The 17,772-nt window shown below is 28.3% G+C and overlaps 1 protein-coding gene across 4 annotated transcripts in view; it reads left to right on the forward strand.

Annotated features, from left to right (window-relative positions):
- Window positions 1-72: 72 nt before the first annotated feature.
- The window catches only part of LOC130669369 (transcription factor CP2), a 44,024-nt gene continuing 26,324 nt past the window's right edge, over window positions 73-17,772 (forward strand). Inside the window, exons 1-8 of one of the 4 annotated variants that reach the window (XM_057472217.1) lie at window positions 73-845; window positions 974-1,193; window positions 4,225-4,372; window positions 7,931-8,011; window positions 12,991-13,160; window positions 13,278-13,356; window positions 13,433-13,577; window positions 15,443-15,655. In XM_057472217.1, coding sequence (XP_057328200.1) covers window positions 714-845; window positions 974-1,193; window positions 4,225-4,372; window positions 7,931-8,011; window positions 12,991-13,160; window positions 13,278-13,356; window positions 13,433-13,577; window positions 15,443-15,655 — 1,188 coding nt within the window. In that variant the 5' untranslated portion in view covers window positions 73-713. Of the gene's footprint in view, window positions 846-973; window positions 1,194-4,224; window positions 4,373-7,930; window positions 8,012-10,051; window positions 10,345-12,990; window positions 13,357-13,432; window positions 13,578-15,442; window positions 15,656-17,772 lie in introns of those variants that run through there. The other 3 variants (XM_057472215.1, XM_057472216.1, XM_057472218.1) reach the window with 3 other exon arrangements.

Consider the following 17,772-nt stretch of genomic DNA (forward strand, 5'->3'; position numbering starts at 1 on the left):
CACCGACAGCGCGAGACCACCGGTATCAAGAAATTGTACAATAGTTTCTTCGTAATGTTTTAAAGACTATTTTTAAAAAAAGTCTCGTACTTTTAACACTTGACTTTTTATTATTTTTACTGTTTATCGTCAGAATAAATTGGATAAATTTTTAGCGGAAGACTATTTAAATAGCAACTCAAAGATATTAGCAAGTGATGTCTTTATCTCTAATTAAGATATTTGAGTTTAGAGAGATAATTTTTTTAAACTGCATTCTGACTCAAGTTAACTCTAGAAGAAGCCTTTTTGCATTTTTATTAACAATCTTTAGATGCTTGATTGAGTTATAAACAGAAAGTTTATCACTTAGACTAGAAAAAATATTAATTTATAAAATTAAGTTGTTAAATTATGAGTTTAAATGGCCGACTTGTAAACTTTTTAAATTCAAGTTATTTAACAATAAATACATTGAGAAAATAAAAGTGCACCAAGCGCACAAACGACGCTCATGGGAGTATGGACTTTGGATTCTGCCCGATACTGATATTTTTTAATGCATTTTTTTTTAAATTTACTTTTTTAAAGTAACCATTTTTTAACACACAAATTTTCATTGCATCTTAAATAAATTAACTGTAAAAAATAAATTTAATTGAAATAAAAACGAAGTCAAGCTGAAAAAAACTAGGATTGTCGTAGAGGAGTGTCACTGTCCTAAATTTATTAAAATGGAGTTACAAGAGACGAGCTCAGATGCGCTGAATGAGTCGATGTGGCTGGACCAGCCGCCATCGCCATCCTACCAACAATTATCACCGACTGTGCAACAAAACGGACGCAACGTCATCGCTAATCAACAAGTACGTTCAATATCACAACCCACGCATTACATGATTGTTCCGATCCATTAATTTATAGTTAATTCTTAAAGGGAAACCCAAACAACACACAATTTATCTTAATAACTATCCTTGATATTATCCCGCAGATTTCCGTAGGTTATCAGGTACCGGATCCCAGCATTTTGTGGAACGAAAAACATGAATCGCCCCGAAATTCCCCTGATACGAATGAACATTCACATCACGATGAGACACGAGGCAACTCACAGGCCTCAACCTCTGGTTATCATTTTACGTCATCCCGAAAGCGACCTTGTGAACTCAATCAAATTCACGATTTGGATCGCAAGTACATTCGAAGAGATGGTAAATCACTTTTATCTTTCAGCTTTTTAAATATTTAAGACCTCACTGCATTATTTGATAATCAAGGTCGTAATTTACTGAAATGTAGTACAGTATTGTAGTTTAAGCTTTAGATTATAATGCTGGTATGGGTCAATTGGTTATTTCCTCAAGATGATCACGTGTTTTCAACATCCGAGCTCGTGCACAAACGTAAATTTATACGAGGGATAAATTATTTGCTTTCATACTAATAAAAATCCTTGTAATTCGTTCATTGTGTGTCGCTGCAATCTGCAGTAACTAAAATAATAATAATAATTGAAAAAATTTTTTTTTGCCGGTAATTCGTAGTAAGTTTATAAATGAGAGATTAATAATATTTGGAGTTTATAATTTTAATCGTGCACTTGTAATAATAACAATGATAATAATATTTAATAGTATATTACACATCTAGGGCAGTAAAGTAAGAAATGTCTCAGATCACATGTAATGGCCGAGGCGAAGCCGAGGTCAACAAACATGTGATTAATTAATGTAACGGGAGCTAAGTCTACCTCCGCGGACCGGAAGCCGATACCTCACCCTTTTGGACATACTCGCGAAAAACAAACATGTGATCTGAAGCTTTCTTATTTACTGTCCAAGGAATGCATACTATTTTTCTCCTCGACGGAGGCGGAAAGCGGCAACTCCATTTTGCACAGCGGGACGAAAGTTGACGCTTCCGCCCGAAGGGGAAAAAAAGTAATAGTACTCGTATATGTAGCAATTAATCAGTATACATTAGGGTGTCCGTTATTTACCAAATTAGATTTTTTTACTTGGGTATGATATAAATCATATATTTGTGATCCAAAAATAATAAAAAAAAAAATAATAAAGTTTATTCTAATGCCGTTTAACCCTGCCTAAGTAATGATACATTCTCATTTCAGAACAATGAGAAAAATGTAATTACTTGCTTAAAAATCAATGCACAGTAATTACTAATACATATTCTTGTAGGAAATTTCCCGTTCTTCAAAAAAGGTCTCTTATGTTTTTTTCGTAAATCCAACTGTTTAAGAGATATTGAAGGTCAAAGTTAGATTTGTTTAAAAAAATTTGCGTTTTTGTTTGAAATTTTATAACTCTCTAACACCTAGGCATAAAATTAAGCGCTGTAAACTTTCTTGTAGGAAATTTATTGCTCTTCAAAAAAGGTATCCAACACTTTTTCCCTAAATCCAACCATTTGAGTGATATCGAAGCTCAAAGTTGATAGATTCAAAAATGAATGTTTTTCGATTAAAATTCTATAACTCTCCAACAAACAAATATTTACGTAGGCTTTTAACAGCTTTTCGACGGAAATTTACCGCTCTATAAAAAAGGATTCTTTAATTAAAATATTTAAGCTTTAAGTTGAAAGAAAAGTTTCACAAACCAACACAAAATTTTGCTCTGATGATATAAAAATTTTCTTTTTTTTCGAGCTTAAATATCTCTTAAATGGTTGAGTTTATCGAAAAAATTAGAGAATCCTTTTTTGTAGAGCGGTAAATTTCCGTCGGAAAACTGTTAAAAGCCTACGTAAATATTTGTTTGCTGGAGAGTTATAGAATTTTAATCGAAAAACATTCATTTTTGAATCTATCAACTTTGAGCTTCGATATCACTCAAATGGTTGGATTTAGGGAAAAACTGTTGGATACCTTTTTTGAAGAGCAATAAATTTCCTACAAGAAAGTTTACAGCGCTTAATTTTATGCCTAGGTGTTAGAGAGTTATAAAATTTCAAACAAAAACGCAAATTTTTTTAAACAAATCTAACTTTGACCTTCAATATCTCTTAAACAGTTGGATTTACGAAAAAAACATAAGAGACCTTTTTTGAAGAGCGGGAAATTTCCTACAAGATTATGTATTAGTAATTACTGTGCACTCATTTTTAAGCAAGTAATTACATTTTTCTCATTGTATTGAAATGAGAATGTATCATTACTGAGGCAGGGTTAAACGGCATTAGAATAAACTTTATTATTTTTTTTTTTATTATTTTTGGATCACAAATATATGATTTATATCATACCCAAGTAAAAAAATCTAATTTGGTAAATAACGGACACCCTAGTATACATACGCTGAGAAAAAAAAATGTTATTTTGTCGAAAAAATATTATTACCCGGCCTAAGATTCGAACCTAGACCAATTACGCGAGACTTATGACCTACGCATGCTCACCCGCGGTGGCTTATTGGGAATCATGTTTTTAATAAACTAAAGTTATTTATCGATATTTGTCATCTTAAATATTAATTTGAACAACTAAATAATAAAATTTAAACATTTTATAGTTTATAGAAGTAGCTCTCGAAAAAATTAACATATTTTATATTTTTATCGATACCAATGAGAAATTTCATTTTGTTATAAAAACAAATTTTTTTCTTAGTGCAATAATTTTTTTCCAATTTTAAATTACGTCCTTCTTCAATTCTTTTTTTTTATTGAACCGAATAACCGCTTTATTGAAGTTTTTAATTGCAATAAATTTGAGGTGTCAACTAAATATTTGCTCCCAAGTAATTAATGCTTCTATAAATTTATTACTAAAGTGAAGAAATAGTTTTCTTAAAATCATTACTATCAATGTAATTTTTTAAAAAATGACTTATTTTGAGTATTTACGGAAACAAAAAAAAAAAATTCAATTTAATTTTTTTCTCTCAGTGTAGCAACTAACTAGTATACGTATCAATCACGCAACTGTGGTCTCGTTTCACTTAATGAATATTGTTGCTTTTATTACATATGATACGAGACAGCGCACTCTGTTAATTCTTACAGAGTAGTTTGTGCTTTACTCATGCGGGGATAAAACACCAGACGACCTTGTTGATACACTTGCTCTTGATTTCTCACACTGCGATTAATTCTCTTGTATCATCAACAAATAAATTCACTAGTTATTCAATTCATTAAAAATATGTTTCTAAATTAAAATTTAACAAAGCCTAGACTTTTATTGTTATTATCATTAGTATTATTTTTGTAAATCTCCAGGTTCTACTGGTAGTAATGTTTCGTTACACGCATGGTCTTCCCGGCAAGTGGACGAACTCGCCCAGCATTTGGTTGCTGATCTGGATGGTCCGCTATCTGCTATCACTACCAATGAACTTGTTAATGCTGTTGCGTCTTATAATATGAGGTGAGCTAAATTTACATTTTAAAAACTACTTTAAAAAAAGACACTAATAATTTATGAATTTTTATTATTAATTCTAAATAGTAGCAGTCGTAGACAAAAAACTAAAATTGCATAACGATAGCCGTGAATGCTAGTTAATACATAATATATGATAATAAATTAACCATAATAATAGATAGACTACTTGCGACATAAAAGTTCTGTATAAATCTGGTTTGCGTCGGTTATCCCGCTTCCTATACTATATCATATACTGACCGATTTTAGCATGTAGGCTGACATCGTGTTCTTCTTGTGAAAAGCGAGAGCTGTTGAATAATATATACAGTAAAAAATATTGTGTATCTGTGTTAAATTTTCTGTGTTAAATCAAGACTTTCCACTGTTAAAAGTTTTAAATCGATCTACTATTTGACACTTTGAAAGTGTCGCCCACGCTAAGAGAAAAAAAATTAAATTCCAGTGATTATTTTTCTTGTTGCCATAAATACTCAAAATCATTTTTTAAAAAATTAAATTGATAGTTCTGATTTCAAGAAAACTATTTCTTCAGTTTAGTAATAAATTTATAGAAGCGTTAATTACTTGGCAAGCAAATATTACGAAAATTTAGTTGATTCCTTCTCAAAGGCCATGGGACAATAAAAATACCCGGGTCAAAAATAAAATTTGATTTAGACTTGGTTTACCAAGTCGAAATTTTGAGCCGTTTTTCACAAGACAAACTCGACTTTTTTTACGGAGGTATGAAATATATTAAGTTTTCGCCTTGGTTTAGACTTAACTGGCTTACTTAGTCACGATTTAAGACGAAAAAGTTGAAATCAAGTCGAAATTCACTTGGTTTAGACTTATTCGACTTAAATTATGAGTCGAAAAAGTCAGAACTAAGGTGAAATAATTTTTATATATTAAGGCGAAAGTAAGGCGAATAAATGACTTTTTTTCGACTTGGTTTAGCAAGTCAAAAGTAATGTGAATGACTATCGTGCTCAAAGTAAAGACGAATAAGTTGAAACTAAGATGAAAAAAGTTCACAAAGTTGAAAAAAATTAAATTTAAGTCGAAAAAGTCGAGATCTTATCAAAAAATCGTCGGCAAATCGATAACTTCAAAAGAAAACAAGGCGAAGCAAGCCTGAATCAAGTTTTATTTTTGACCCGGGTACCGAATCGGCCCCAGAAAGGTATCGGGCTCATAATTTCAGGAAATTTCACTAGTACAGTAATCGCAAAAGTTCTGTATTTTATCATTTCGAGAGTTAAATCATAAAAAGAAATCGGTTTTTGAGCAATAAATCGGTTTAAAATTTTTTTCAATATGAAGTACGGTTTTAAAAAATTCCCAAAGCTCATAATTTCATCAACAATTGAATGAGGATTTAAAAAAAATAGTTTTATATTTTTATCATTAACATGGTTAAAAATTAAAATTAAGAAAATAACCTCGTTTTTTAAGGTAAGAACGAGGAACAGATATTGCTCATATTTTTTTTCTTAGAAGCTACTATCATGCCTCAAAACATATCCAGTATTTAGATCAATCGATTCACAAGGTGCTGAGAATAACAATTTTTACTGATTTTCAGTATTTTTCGATTTATTCAGAAACGGTAATAGATAAAGATCTGAAACTTGCAGCATCGAAGTATCTTATGAGTACCAACATTTCCTAAAATTATGAGCACGATACCTTTCTGAGGCCGATTCGGTATTCTTATCGTCCCATGGCCTTTATTGCAATTAAAAACTTCAATAAAGCAAATATTTGGTTAAATAAAAAAAAAGAATCGGAGAAAGTTGTAATTAAAAATTAGAAAAAAATTCTTGCACTAAGAAAACATTTGTTTTTAGAATAAAATGAAATTTCTCATTGTTATTGATAATAATATAAAATATGTTAATTTTTTTGAAAGCTACTTCTACAAACTATTAAATATTTAAATTTTATTATTTAGTTGTTCAAATTAATATTTAAGATGACAATCATCGATAAATTACTTCAGTTCATTAAAAATGTGACTTTCAATAAGCCACCGTGGCTGAGCATGCGTAGGTCATAAGTCTCGCGGAATTGGTCTGGGTTCGAATCTTAGGTCGGGTAAAATTATTTATTTATAAAAAAAATGTTTGTTAAGGTATAAAACTAATCTGAACATGAGATAAAACAGAGACATATGTAATAATATTTTTTGACAAAATAAAATTTTTTTTTTATTATGAAGCAAGTAAATAAAATACTTGAATAAATTAATAATTTTACTTGATTGACGAAAATAATTGCTTGGCTATTAAAGTAACTAAAATACTTAAATCTACTATTTTTTATTGAAAATATAAATTTTTTTCTCTCGCCATTGACATTTATTTATTAGGGTGTTACCCTAATTTTGTGTTAAAATTCCACCTCAAATAGTCTGTGTCCACCTTAAAAAATAACACAAATTTTGTGTGGACCGTTTTTAACACTGATTGCGTTAACTTTAACACAATATTTTTTAATGTGTACACACCTATATAAATGTATATGATACTGAAGTTAGCTAATGAGTGCTAATGTAGCTGGCAATTAGTGATTTTTGAAATTTTTGAATAAGTTATGATACTGAAAGTAGCTGGCAACTGAAGCTATTAGTTTTTTTAATTACCAAATTAATTGGCATCAAAAAAATAAACACAAGAAAATTTTTTTATATTTTTCACCTGCATTTTTGAAATTTTTGTCTTTCAATATTTATTTTGTTCAATTAAATGTTTAAATGTCTGCTACTTCCAGCATCATAATAAATAAATAAAATCCAAGTAAAATAAAACTCAAAATGGGTATTTATTTAATTTATTTTTTTGAAAATTTATCAATTGTCTCATATCCGCTATATTGACACTCATTTATAGTTAGCCGACGTCTAATAATTCTTGGATTTTTAAAAAAGTTAAATTATTAAAAAAAAAAGAACGTTTTTAAAAATTGTACCTATAGTTTTTTTAATTTTCTATATGTGCATATTTTTAGTTTCGGGGATTCTACGGTTTCCGTGGCACCGCTAAATGACCATGAATTATTAAAATTTTTCGATATCTCGCTTAGTTTTTGAGAAAAATGCAATTTTTTCAAAAAGACGAAATATTTCTTAGATTTTAATATTTTCATTTTTTTTCCGAAAAGTGCATTTGAAGAAGAAAATTTTGAAAAAAAAACGTCTGAATTAGTCCATTTTTGAAGAAGTTAAAGCTATTTGAAAAAAAGTCTTATTTCGTCGAGTTCTGTAAGAATCCGCGATCATTTGGTGGCGCCACAGAAACTGTATTCCCTTAGTTTCTTTTTTTTTGTGATTGATTTGATAATAAAAAAATCAGAATATTGTTAATTATCTATTAACTTCGTGATCATACACGTGATATAATTTTTAACTAATTACCACATAAATTTCGTTAATTATTATTATTATTATTAAAAGAACTATACAAAGAGATGTATGTTAAATCAAGGTAACTAAAAATGGCCGAAAGTTTAGCATTTAGCTTGTGCGTTTGCGCTATAAATACAGGGTTGTTTCAGCGAAGCTTTGTTGGGACTACCGTCACTGACAGTTTTCAAACAAGAAGCTCCTTCCCCGGAAAATCAGATCAACAACTCAAAGTGAGTGCATATTATTACTGCATCACTAAAGCTCTTCGCGCACTATCATATAGATTTCTTACTTATAAAATCTATCTATATTTAGTGACACATTCACCGATAAATTATTCTCGTTTGAAATGCTATCGCGTCATAGTAAAGCCGGACCTTGTTGGCCACCTGACGGAAGTTAAAATAAACACATGCAAAAATTACTATGGCCATATTTTGAGGTAACTCGTCTCTCCCCACTACCATTGGTTAGTTTTTCAATATTTGTATATGAAAATTTAGCAGAATATTCTTGGAATGATGTTTAATGATGTCACAAATTTTAAGAATTTTAATATAGACGGTACTCTAAAAAAAAAAAAAAGAAAATTGCATAAATATCCTCTTTTTTTTGTATCTCAGACTATTTTCCCCCTTTAATTAAAAAGTCAACGCCAATTCAAATTTTCCATTTAAAAAAAAAAATCATCTTCCGCCTCTTTATCTGTAAATGACTTTTAAATCAAACATCATAGTTCATTTTTTTGTCATAGTTTGATAACCTTTAAATCTTTGAAAACTACCGAAAAAAAATTTCTGTGCCTTTAACCTCAGATAACTTTTATATGATACGTCATAACGAAATTCCGTTATATGTATGTTGTCACTAGTTGAATAAGGTTTAAATAAAACTATTATGACTTCATCGACGAATGTGTCTTTTGTTTTGTATGAGGTTCCATAAGCACACGGAAAAAAAAATATTGCGCTCATCGCTCACCACCCTATCCAAAAATTCCCATAGAATCCACTCAACTGCGACAAAAACCGCATAGAAACCAATACAGTCTATAGGATTCTAGGGGAATTTTTGAATAGGGCACCCTGATTAAACAACTGAATTTGACCGAATTAAAAATTTTAATTCTGTTATATTCTGTCGAATTCTGCAAAACAGAATTCAACTGAATTAAAAATTTCAATTCTGTTATATTCTGTTAAATTCGGTAAGACCAAATTTAAAAGAATTAAAATTTTAATTCAGCCCAATTCTGTCGAATTCTGCAAAACAGAGTTCAACTGAATTAAAAATTTCAATTCGGTTATATTCTGTTAAATTCGGTAAGGCAGAATTTAAAAGAATTCAAGGATTATTTTTGAATTAAACAGAATTAAAACGATTTAAAAATTTTGAATTCGTTTTAATTCAGTTTAATTCGGAGTCAGAACCAGAAATTCGACGATTATTTTCAAAGTGAACAGAATTAAACCGATTTAAAAAGTTCCAATTCGTTCAAATTCAGTTTAATTCGGAGTCACAACAAAAAATTCGACGATTATTTTCAAATTAAACAGAATTAAACCGAATAAAATTATTTAAATTCGTTTAAATTTGGATAAATTCTGGTTTTCCTGCCGAATTAGACAGAATTTATTTTTTAGTTAGGTATCGAATTATGATTAAACAACTGAATTCGATCGAATTAAACAGAATTAAATTTTTAATTCTATTTAATTCACATAAATTCTGTTGATTCGGTACCTAACTTAAAAATTAATTCTGTCTAATTCAGCAGGAAAACCAGAATTTGTCCAAATTAAAACAAATTTAAATAATTCTATTCGGTTTAATTCTGATTAATTCGAAAATAATTCTCCTAGTTCTGGTTCTGAATCCGAATTATAACGAATTTGAAATTTTTAAATCGGTTTTATTCTGTTTAATTCAAATTAAAATTTTCAATTCAGTTGAATTCTGTTTTGCAGAATTCGACAGAATATAACAGAATTAAAATTTTTAATTCGGTCGAATTCAGTTGTTTAATCAGGGTGCCTACCAACTTCAGGATCATTAATTTTCACATGAGTTTATTTAAATATCCGTCAGATGGCCAACATGATCCGGCTTTACTATAACGCAATAGCGTTTCGAACAAGAATAATTTATCCGTGTGAATTATTGCAAGTAATAGCATGACTTTCCGATACTTGAGCAATTTGCGTTAACAAAACATTCTTTCAACTAAATACTTCTTCCTAAGCACTTAAATTACTGCAACAATTATTTTATTTGCATAAAAAGTATTCTGTGCGGTGTTGAACCAGTTCAAACTCAACATTACAGTGACGTTTATCGTAATATTGAAAGAAAAAAAATATCAAACGTTATCTCAATACTCTTGCTACAGACTCTTGCGTGTCATGATTCTTTAATTGTGTTAGCTTCCGAATAAATAACAGTGGTAATTAATTGCGTGAATTTATCTGTGATAACTATTCAATTGTATAAAATTTATAATGAAAAATTCAAACTTCAGCGATTCTTCATCTTCTTCTTCATTTTCATCATTTTACAATCTACTGTACTATAAATTAATATGCATACTTTATTTATAAATTAATGATTTTTCATTTAAGGTAAAAGACCCTAAACCCGATCAGCGCAATTAGTCGCTTTCTTTAAATGATTAATGCGTTTTTTTAATTTATGTTAAAAAAATGATCAGTGATAAGTAATTATTTGTGAATCTGAATATATTATGAGAATATGACGCATCAAAGTGTTTCATAATTTATAATAAATTTAAATTGAGTGAATGTTTACAAAATCGCGCTCAGCCGGCCATTTTTTTGCTTCAACGTTCGTTCGTTAAATTCAATTTAGGTTACGTTCAATTGTTTAATAATTGTTATAATTACTATAGTGACTGTGGGTGCATTCAACAACTTTTTTAGAAAATTGGTAACAATTAATTATCAAGATTATTTTTGAAATTAAAATTTTAATCAACACTGAGAAAAAAAAAATTTCAAGTAATTGTTTTTCTTATTTTCATAAATATTCAAAATAAGTAATTTTTTCTAAAATTGAATTAATAATTCTTATTTTAAGAAAATTATTTCTTCAGTTTAGTATTAAATTTCTAGAAGCATTAATTACTTAAGCCAAGCAAATATTTCGACAATTTAGTTGATACCTTCTAAAATTTATTACAATTAAAACCGTCAATAAAGCGAATATTTGGTTAAATAAAAATAAAAAATTGAAGAAAGATATAGAAAAAATTAGAAAAAAATTCTTGCACTAATAAAAACATTTATATTTATAACAAAATGAAATTTCTCATCGGTTTTGATAAAAATATAAATTATATTAATTTTTTCGAGAGCTACTTCTATAAACTATTAAATATTCAAATTTTATTATTTAGTTGTTCAAATTAATATTTAAGATGACAATTATCGATAAATAACTTCAGTTTATTAAAAACGTGACTTCCAATAAGCCACCGTGGCTGAGCTACAGCGCAGGTCATTAGTCGCGTGACCGGTCTAGGTTCGAATCTTAGGCACGGTAAAATTATTTATTTATAAAAAAATGTTTGTTAAGGTACAAAACTATAATCTGAAGAACATTAGATAAAAAAAGAACACGCCTAATAATATTTTCTTGACAAAATCAAATTTTTTATGTTAGTATTCAACGAATAAGTAAAATACTTGAATAAAGTAATAATTTTACTTGATTGAAGAAAATAATTGCTTGGCTATCAAAGTAACTAAAATACTTAAATCTACTATTTTTTATTGAAAATATAAATTTTTTCTCTCAGTGTTAAAACTAAACCCATATAAAAATTTTTTTCAATTTTTGCGCAAGTCTGCTCTGAAGACCGATAGGTCCTAGGGTCTTTTTATACGTATGTGTCTTGCTGCAGATACTTGTGGCCAGATTTCAATAGCAAGTCTAGCGCAAGCATTACACAAGAAATTCGTGCCAGATTATAACTCAATTCTGGAGAAAGACTCTAGTTGAAATTAGTTGCGCATGGCTTGCTCAAGATTTGTTCAAGGCTTATAATTGACCTTGAGCCTTGAGTAAGTCTTGAATAAGCCATGCGTAAGTGCCTACACGGAAAAAAAATTCTACCAAAATTTACGATGTTAACATCGTAATCTCGGACTAGACTTTTATTAACGTCAATTTTTAAATGTTTTATTTCAAAATTTATTATGTGGGTTATATTTTTTACTATTTAACATCGTAATTTTAACAAAGACTTTTAGGATTAAAAATTACTGCAAAAATTACAATTTAACATCGTAAAAAAAAATAAATAAAAATTACACTTTAAAAACTATATTTATTCGTACATTTACTATTTCTATTTACTTTTTAACAAAATAAATATTACAGTGCTGCCTCTGTTAAAATACGATGGAAGCAATAAAAAATACGATGTTACATCGTACTTTTTAAATAGTAACTGGGTCCTCCGCATGTCGTTTATATGGATCTTAAAAATAACTTATAGTGTAGGCCCTTCAGTGGCCGAGTGGTCCAAGGCGTCGGACACTTCGCACTCGAAAGGACTCGGGTTCGAATCCAACTGCCGAACGATTATTATTTTAATCTTTTATTTAAAATTTCTCTTCAAATTTTACGATGTTACATCGTAATTTATATTAAAGAGCTTAAGACTTCGTATTATTTGTCTAAAGGAATATTTCTTAAATGAAATTTCCAACCCTACATCGTAAAAATTACGATGTGAAAAGTCTAGTCCACCAATACAATAATTAATAGGACAAATTACGATGTTAGCATTGTAAATTTAACTAGAATTTTTTTTCCGTGTACTGTAAGTAACTGTTGCAAGAAATGCGTCAGAAACTTTTAAACTGCACCGTATCTAAGATATCTTCAATGTTCTTATGTACAATGCCTTGAGCAAGTCATGCACAAGTCTTGATGACGATTTCTTGTTACATAATCTTGCGCAAGATCCATACGTAGAAAAAGACACTAGCAGCTAGAGGTCTTTCTCAAGATACTTACTGCAGAATTTGCTCAATAACGTGTTACTAGGGAAAAAAAATGGTTTTTCATTTCATTGAGTTTATATTCAGTGGTTTAATTTTACCCCAATGAAAAGTAAGCGGGTAATGGATCTTTTACCTTAAACTGTACTATAATTTGTTAACAATTAAAATTTTTACAATTATAGTTTGAATCATGTATCGCAGAGAAATATTAATGGTCCCTATCAAAGCAACGGGAATATTGGTCTTCTAGTTGAGCCGGATAGTAATAACAGCGGGAACAATATTGCAAACAATAATGTTTCTACTACAACAACAACAATAACAACAACGACGATAACACCGAATAATACTGGTAATAGAAACAATAATAATCATAATAATAATATTGCGCCAGGGTATAATCATTGTAATGGCAACAATGGAAGAGAGCAAGTCACTAATTTTCATTCTTTATTGTATTCAAATAAAGAAGATTTTTCAAATAGTCCGTCCGCGGGAAATCATGTATCGTCATCACAGCAAGAATATGAATTTAATGGAGATAATCGGTAATTTTAATAAATTAATGAACTTATTTATTTGTTTATTTATTTATCTACACATAAAAAAAAATTATTTGTAAAGATTTCAATATGTGTTGGGCGCAGCAACGAGTATGGCAATTAAATTAACTGAAGAAACATTGACTTATCTTAATCAAGGACAACCTTATGAATTGAAACTGAAAAAACTTGGCGATTTATCAGCATACCGTGGAAGAACACTCAAGGTAACGTTTAAATTTTAATTTGTTTGCTTTGCTCTCTAAACATGAATTAGTGGAAATTTCATTAATTACGTTAGTGAAGCAGTATTCACTTCATAATAAGTGTATTTAAATAACAAATTAGTGAATTGTCACCAATAAATTTAGTACTATAATTTTCACTAGCAAATTAGTGATTTTCACTACTGAACTAGCGATATTTTCATAATTTCTACAAGTGAAACTGTTATTCACTTCTTAATTTATGAATTTCGGAATTTCACTAGTAACGTTAACTATCAAATAAATAAATATTTTACTAGATATAAATATAATTAATAATTACCCGCATGGAAAAGCTATATATTGTTAGTAGTATATAAAAAAATATATGGTGAATATGTGATAAATATATAGCGGCAAAAATATCTATATTGAAAAATATATGTTTTTTACATATATTGGATTATATATTTATCATAATATATTTACTTGTATATAATGTTTTGTATTTTTCTATATATATAATCTCATATAATGCTCAATATATTCTTATCATATATGGATAGTATATATATAATTTATAAGTATAATATAATAAACTTGATATATATATCCATATATTTTGACTCATATAATTAGTGGTATATGGTCTCTATATAATTGATTATATATGAAAGAATTTATATAATTAAATATATGGTTCGCGGTATATTGGAATTATATTTTTCCAGTATATGAAAACTTATATTTTTCGCAATATATTGAAAATTTTATTTTTTAATATACTTTTTCAATTTCTACACAATTCCACAAAAAAAAGTCAAATTTATTATTTTTTCTCCTTTTTTTCATTGACCTTATATTTACTGGCAATAACCTAAGAAAAGTAAAAAAAGTGCCATATATTTTACAATATATTGGAAACCATATATTTTGCAATATATTGGAAAACATATATAAAAAATATAAAAAATACTATATATTAATTAATATACTACTTTCAATATAATATATCAATATAAAAAAAATATTTTAAAATATATATGTAAAACATACATAAAAAGTCATATATTGATAAATATATTGATAATATATTCTAGCAATATATTTTTTTTCAATATATTATCATATATTAATACGGCAAAAATATAAATATTATTTTATATATTGTACAATATATCACATTATAATATTCATATATTCTATCATATATGTTTTCACATGTAAAGTTTTTTCATGCGGGTATGGTGCTATTTTTAAAAATTTTAATAAAAAACTTTCAAAATAAAAAAAAATATAAGTACAGAACAATAATATATTTATATGAAGAGTACGTCAATCATAACATCACGGATTTTTTATTTCTTCATCAGTTATTGTTTGGTATCATAACGAATATACTATTTACACTCACGCGATCACATACGTAGGCCAGCGCAGTGGATAGCATCAAAGACTTTGAATCGGAAGGATGCAGGTTCGAGCCCAGCAGTCACCGGGATTTTTTCATCAATCAAAATCATGTATACTTCCTCTAAGTAATGATTCTAATACATTAATCACATTTCGGATCTAATTACAAGTGTCTTACATTTTTTTTCGCAATATAATATTTTTTTTCATCGATGAAATCAGTGGATTCCCATATTCACTTTTCAATTTAGTGGATTCTCATATTCACTTATCAAATCAGTGAATTCCAATATTCACATATTCATTTAGTGAATATTCACTAATTCTGCGTGGTACGATTGTAGCATTGACAATTAGTGAATATTCACTTAAAATTAGTGAAAAATCACTAATTCATATTTAGAGAGTGGAAATTTTATTTAAATAAATAGCTTGAGTTAATTGGTAACCGTATTCATTGTTTTTTTGTTTAGTCAACAATAAAAATATGCTTTCACGAACGAAGATTGCAATACACCGAACGGGAACGAATGTTAGCTTGGCAAGATGCTAGACCTGGTGAGCGTTTGCTAGAAGTTGATGAACCTTTGAGTTATGGTATGATAGCAGTCACACAAAGTTCTTTGCCAATAAATACTGTCGAAATCACATGGGATCCAACTAAAGAAGCTAATGTTTATATTAAGGTAAATTAATATTCATAAATGATTCTTTATTTATTCAATGCGACCTTTTCTTATCAAAAAAATCCATGTGGAATTTCATGGGAACCCATAAGAATCCATACAGAAAAATATGGATTTACGGGAGAATCGATAGGAATTAATGTAGGAGTAGAAAACTCATAGGAAACTTTCGGTACCTGAATTCCCGTATAGGAACTTGGATTTATGGATTTCTTTGTGGGAAATTCATACAAGGCTCTGGGTTTCTATATAAGTAATTTCTATAGAATTGTATTTAATATAAAATTAAAGTCGATTAAGCGCATAGTAATAACAAGCAACCTGTAGTCACTACGTGACTGCCCAAATATCACTACTAAATTTATAAAATTCGCAGAAATAAAGGATTTCTTGCCGCAAAAAAATTTTAATTTGCACTAATAAATTTTATGCATTATCAATTAAATACAAAAATTGTCTTGGGGCGAGAAAAGATTTTTTTGGTCAAGAAATAATTCCTTGCACCAAGTAATTTTTTCTAGTTCTAAATAAATTTTTGTTTTCAATTCACAATGCAAAAAATTTATTGGGGTAAGTAAAAATTTTCTTTAGGCGAGTAAAGATTTTTTGTGTCAATGAATCCTTTTTTTTCTATGCGCACTTTTTTGGCTTTGAGAATTTTCCTAAAACCAAAAGGGAGCATAAAAATCTGTCATTTTGGAATAAGTAACGCGATATAAATAATATAGGTATATATTCAGTGACATTCAGTCATATTTAGTGACGGAATAATTAAAGTATTAATTTATTTAAAGAAAATAAATACGATCGTCTTTTTTCCCGCGTAATTTAAATGTAATTTGAATGATATAGATAAATCTATTTATCTCAATACTTGGCAATTAAAAAGAGTTTAAAGTATGAAAAGGCATAAATTCAAGTCAATACCTATCTAATGATACCGATTTCAATAACATTGACTAATTCTATCATATAGATATGGCGGGAACAAAATTTTCCTTATTCTCTTAATAATATAGATAAGACTAAGAATACGTATGGATATATTACTTTATTTACTTAGATTTTTAATGCCAAGACATAAGCCGAATGGCAACAATGTTACATAAGATAAGGTAAAAGCCCCTGTACCTGCTCAGTACCATTAGTCGCTCACTTTAACTGTTCAAGGCGTTTTTTTATAATTTTTATAAAAAAAAATCCCAACTAAAAATATTATTATTGATAAATAATTATTTGTGAATCTAAATATATTAAAAGATGATGTATCAAATTATTTTATAACAGATTATAAATTTAAATTAAATGACTGTTTTCAAAATCGCGCTCAGTCGGGCATTTTTTACTTTAACGTTCATTCGTTAGATTGAATTTAGATTACGTCAAATTTTTTAAGAATTGTTATAACTATATCTTATTAAATACATTTTTAAAATTCATGAAATTTTATATTATGAAAGAATAAAGTAGTATAATTTATAAATTATTTGTCCAAATCAATAAATTTATCATAGTTTAATTGATATTGTCTTTGAACGACTATAAGGCCATGTATTGGTCGAGTAATGGGACATCACAACTTTTAGTGAGCGACTATGGGTACACTCAAGGACCTTTTTTAAAAAATTAATGATAATTAATTATCAACATTATTCTTCAAACTTAAATTTTATTCTAATACTCGAAACTTCAAAAATAACTATAAAAAAAATATGGTTTTTCATTTTATTTATTAATTTATACTGAGTGATTTAATCTCACTCCAATGAAAAGTGAGCGGGTATAGCTTTTACCTTATATATAACATAAGTGCTACATAATCGTTATCAAATCGAATAATTGAAGTACACTACCCGTGTAAAAAAAATTCGTCCCAAAATGATTCCAAAAAAGTTCCGCATGTGGAACTTCTAAACATAAGACAGATTAGAACTTTGAATAGAACTTTTTTGGAACATTAGTAATTTGGATGGAAAAATAAAAAAGTCTTTATGAGCGAATTTAGAGTAAAAAAAATACGTTCTTGGAAATTTTTTGGAATTTTATATGGATATTTTAAAAAAGTTCCATAATCACCACTTTTGACTTTTTTGGAAGCTAAAAAAAGACGTTCCAAA

Source organism: Microplitis mediator, chromosome 6, assembly GCF_029852145.1.
Source record: "Microplitis mediator isolate UGA2020A chromosome 6, iyMicMedi2.1, whole genome shotgun sequence".
In the NCBI taxonomy this organism is placed as follows: Eukaryota; Metazoa; Arthropoda; class Insecta; order Hymenoptera; family Braconidae; genus Microplitis; species Microplitis mediator.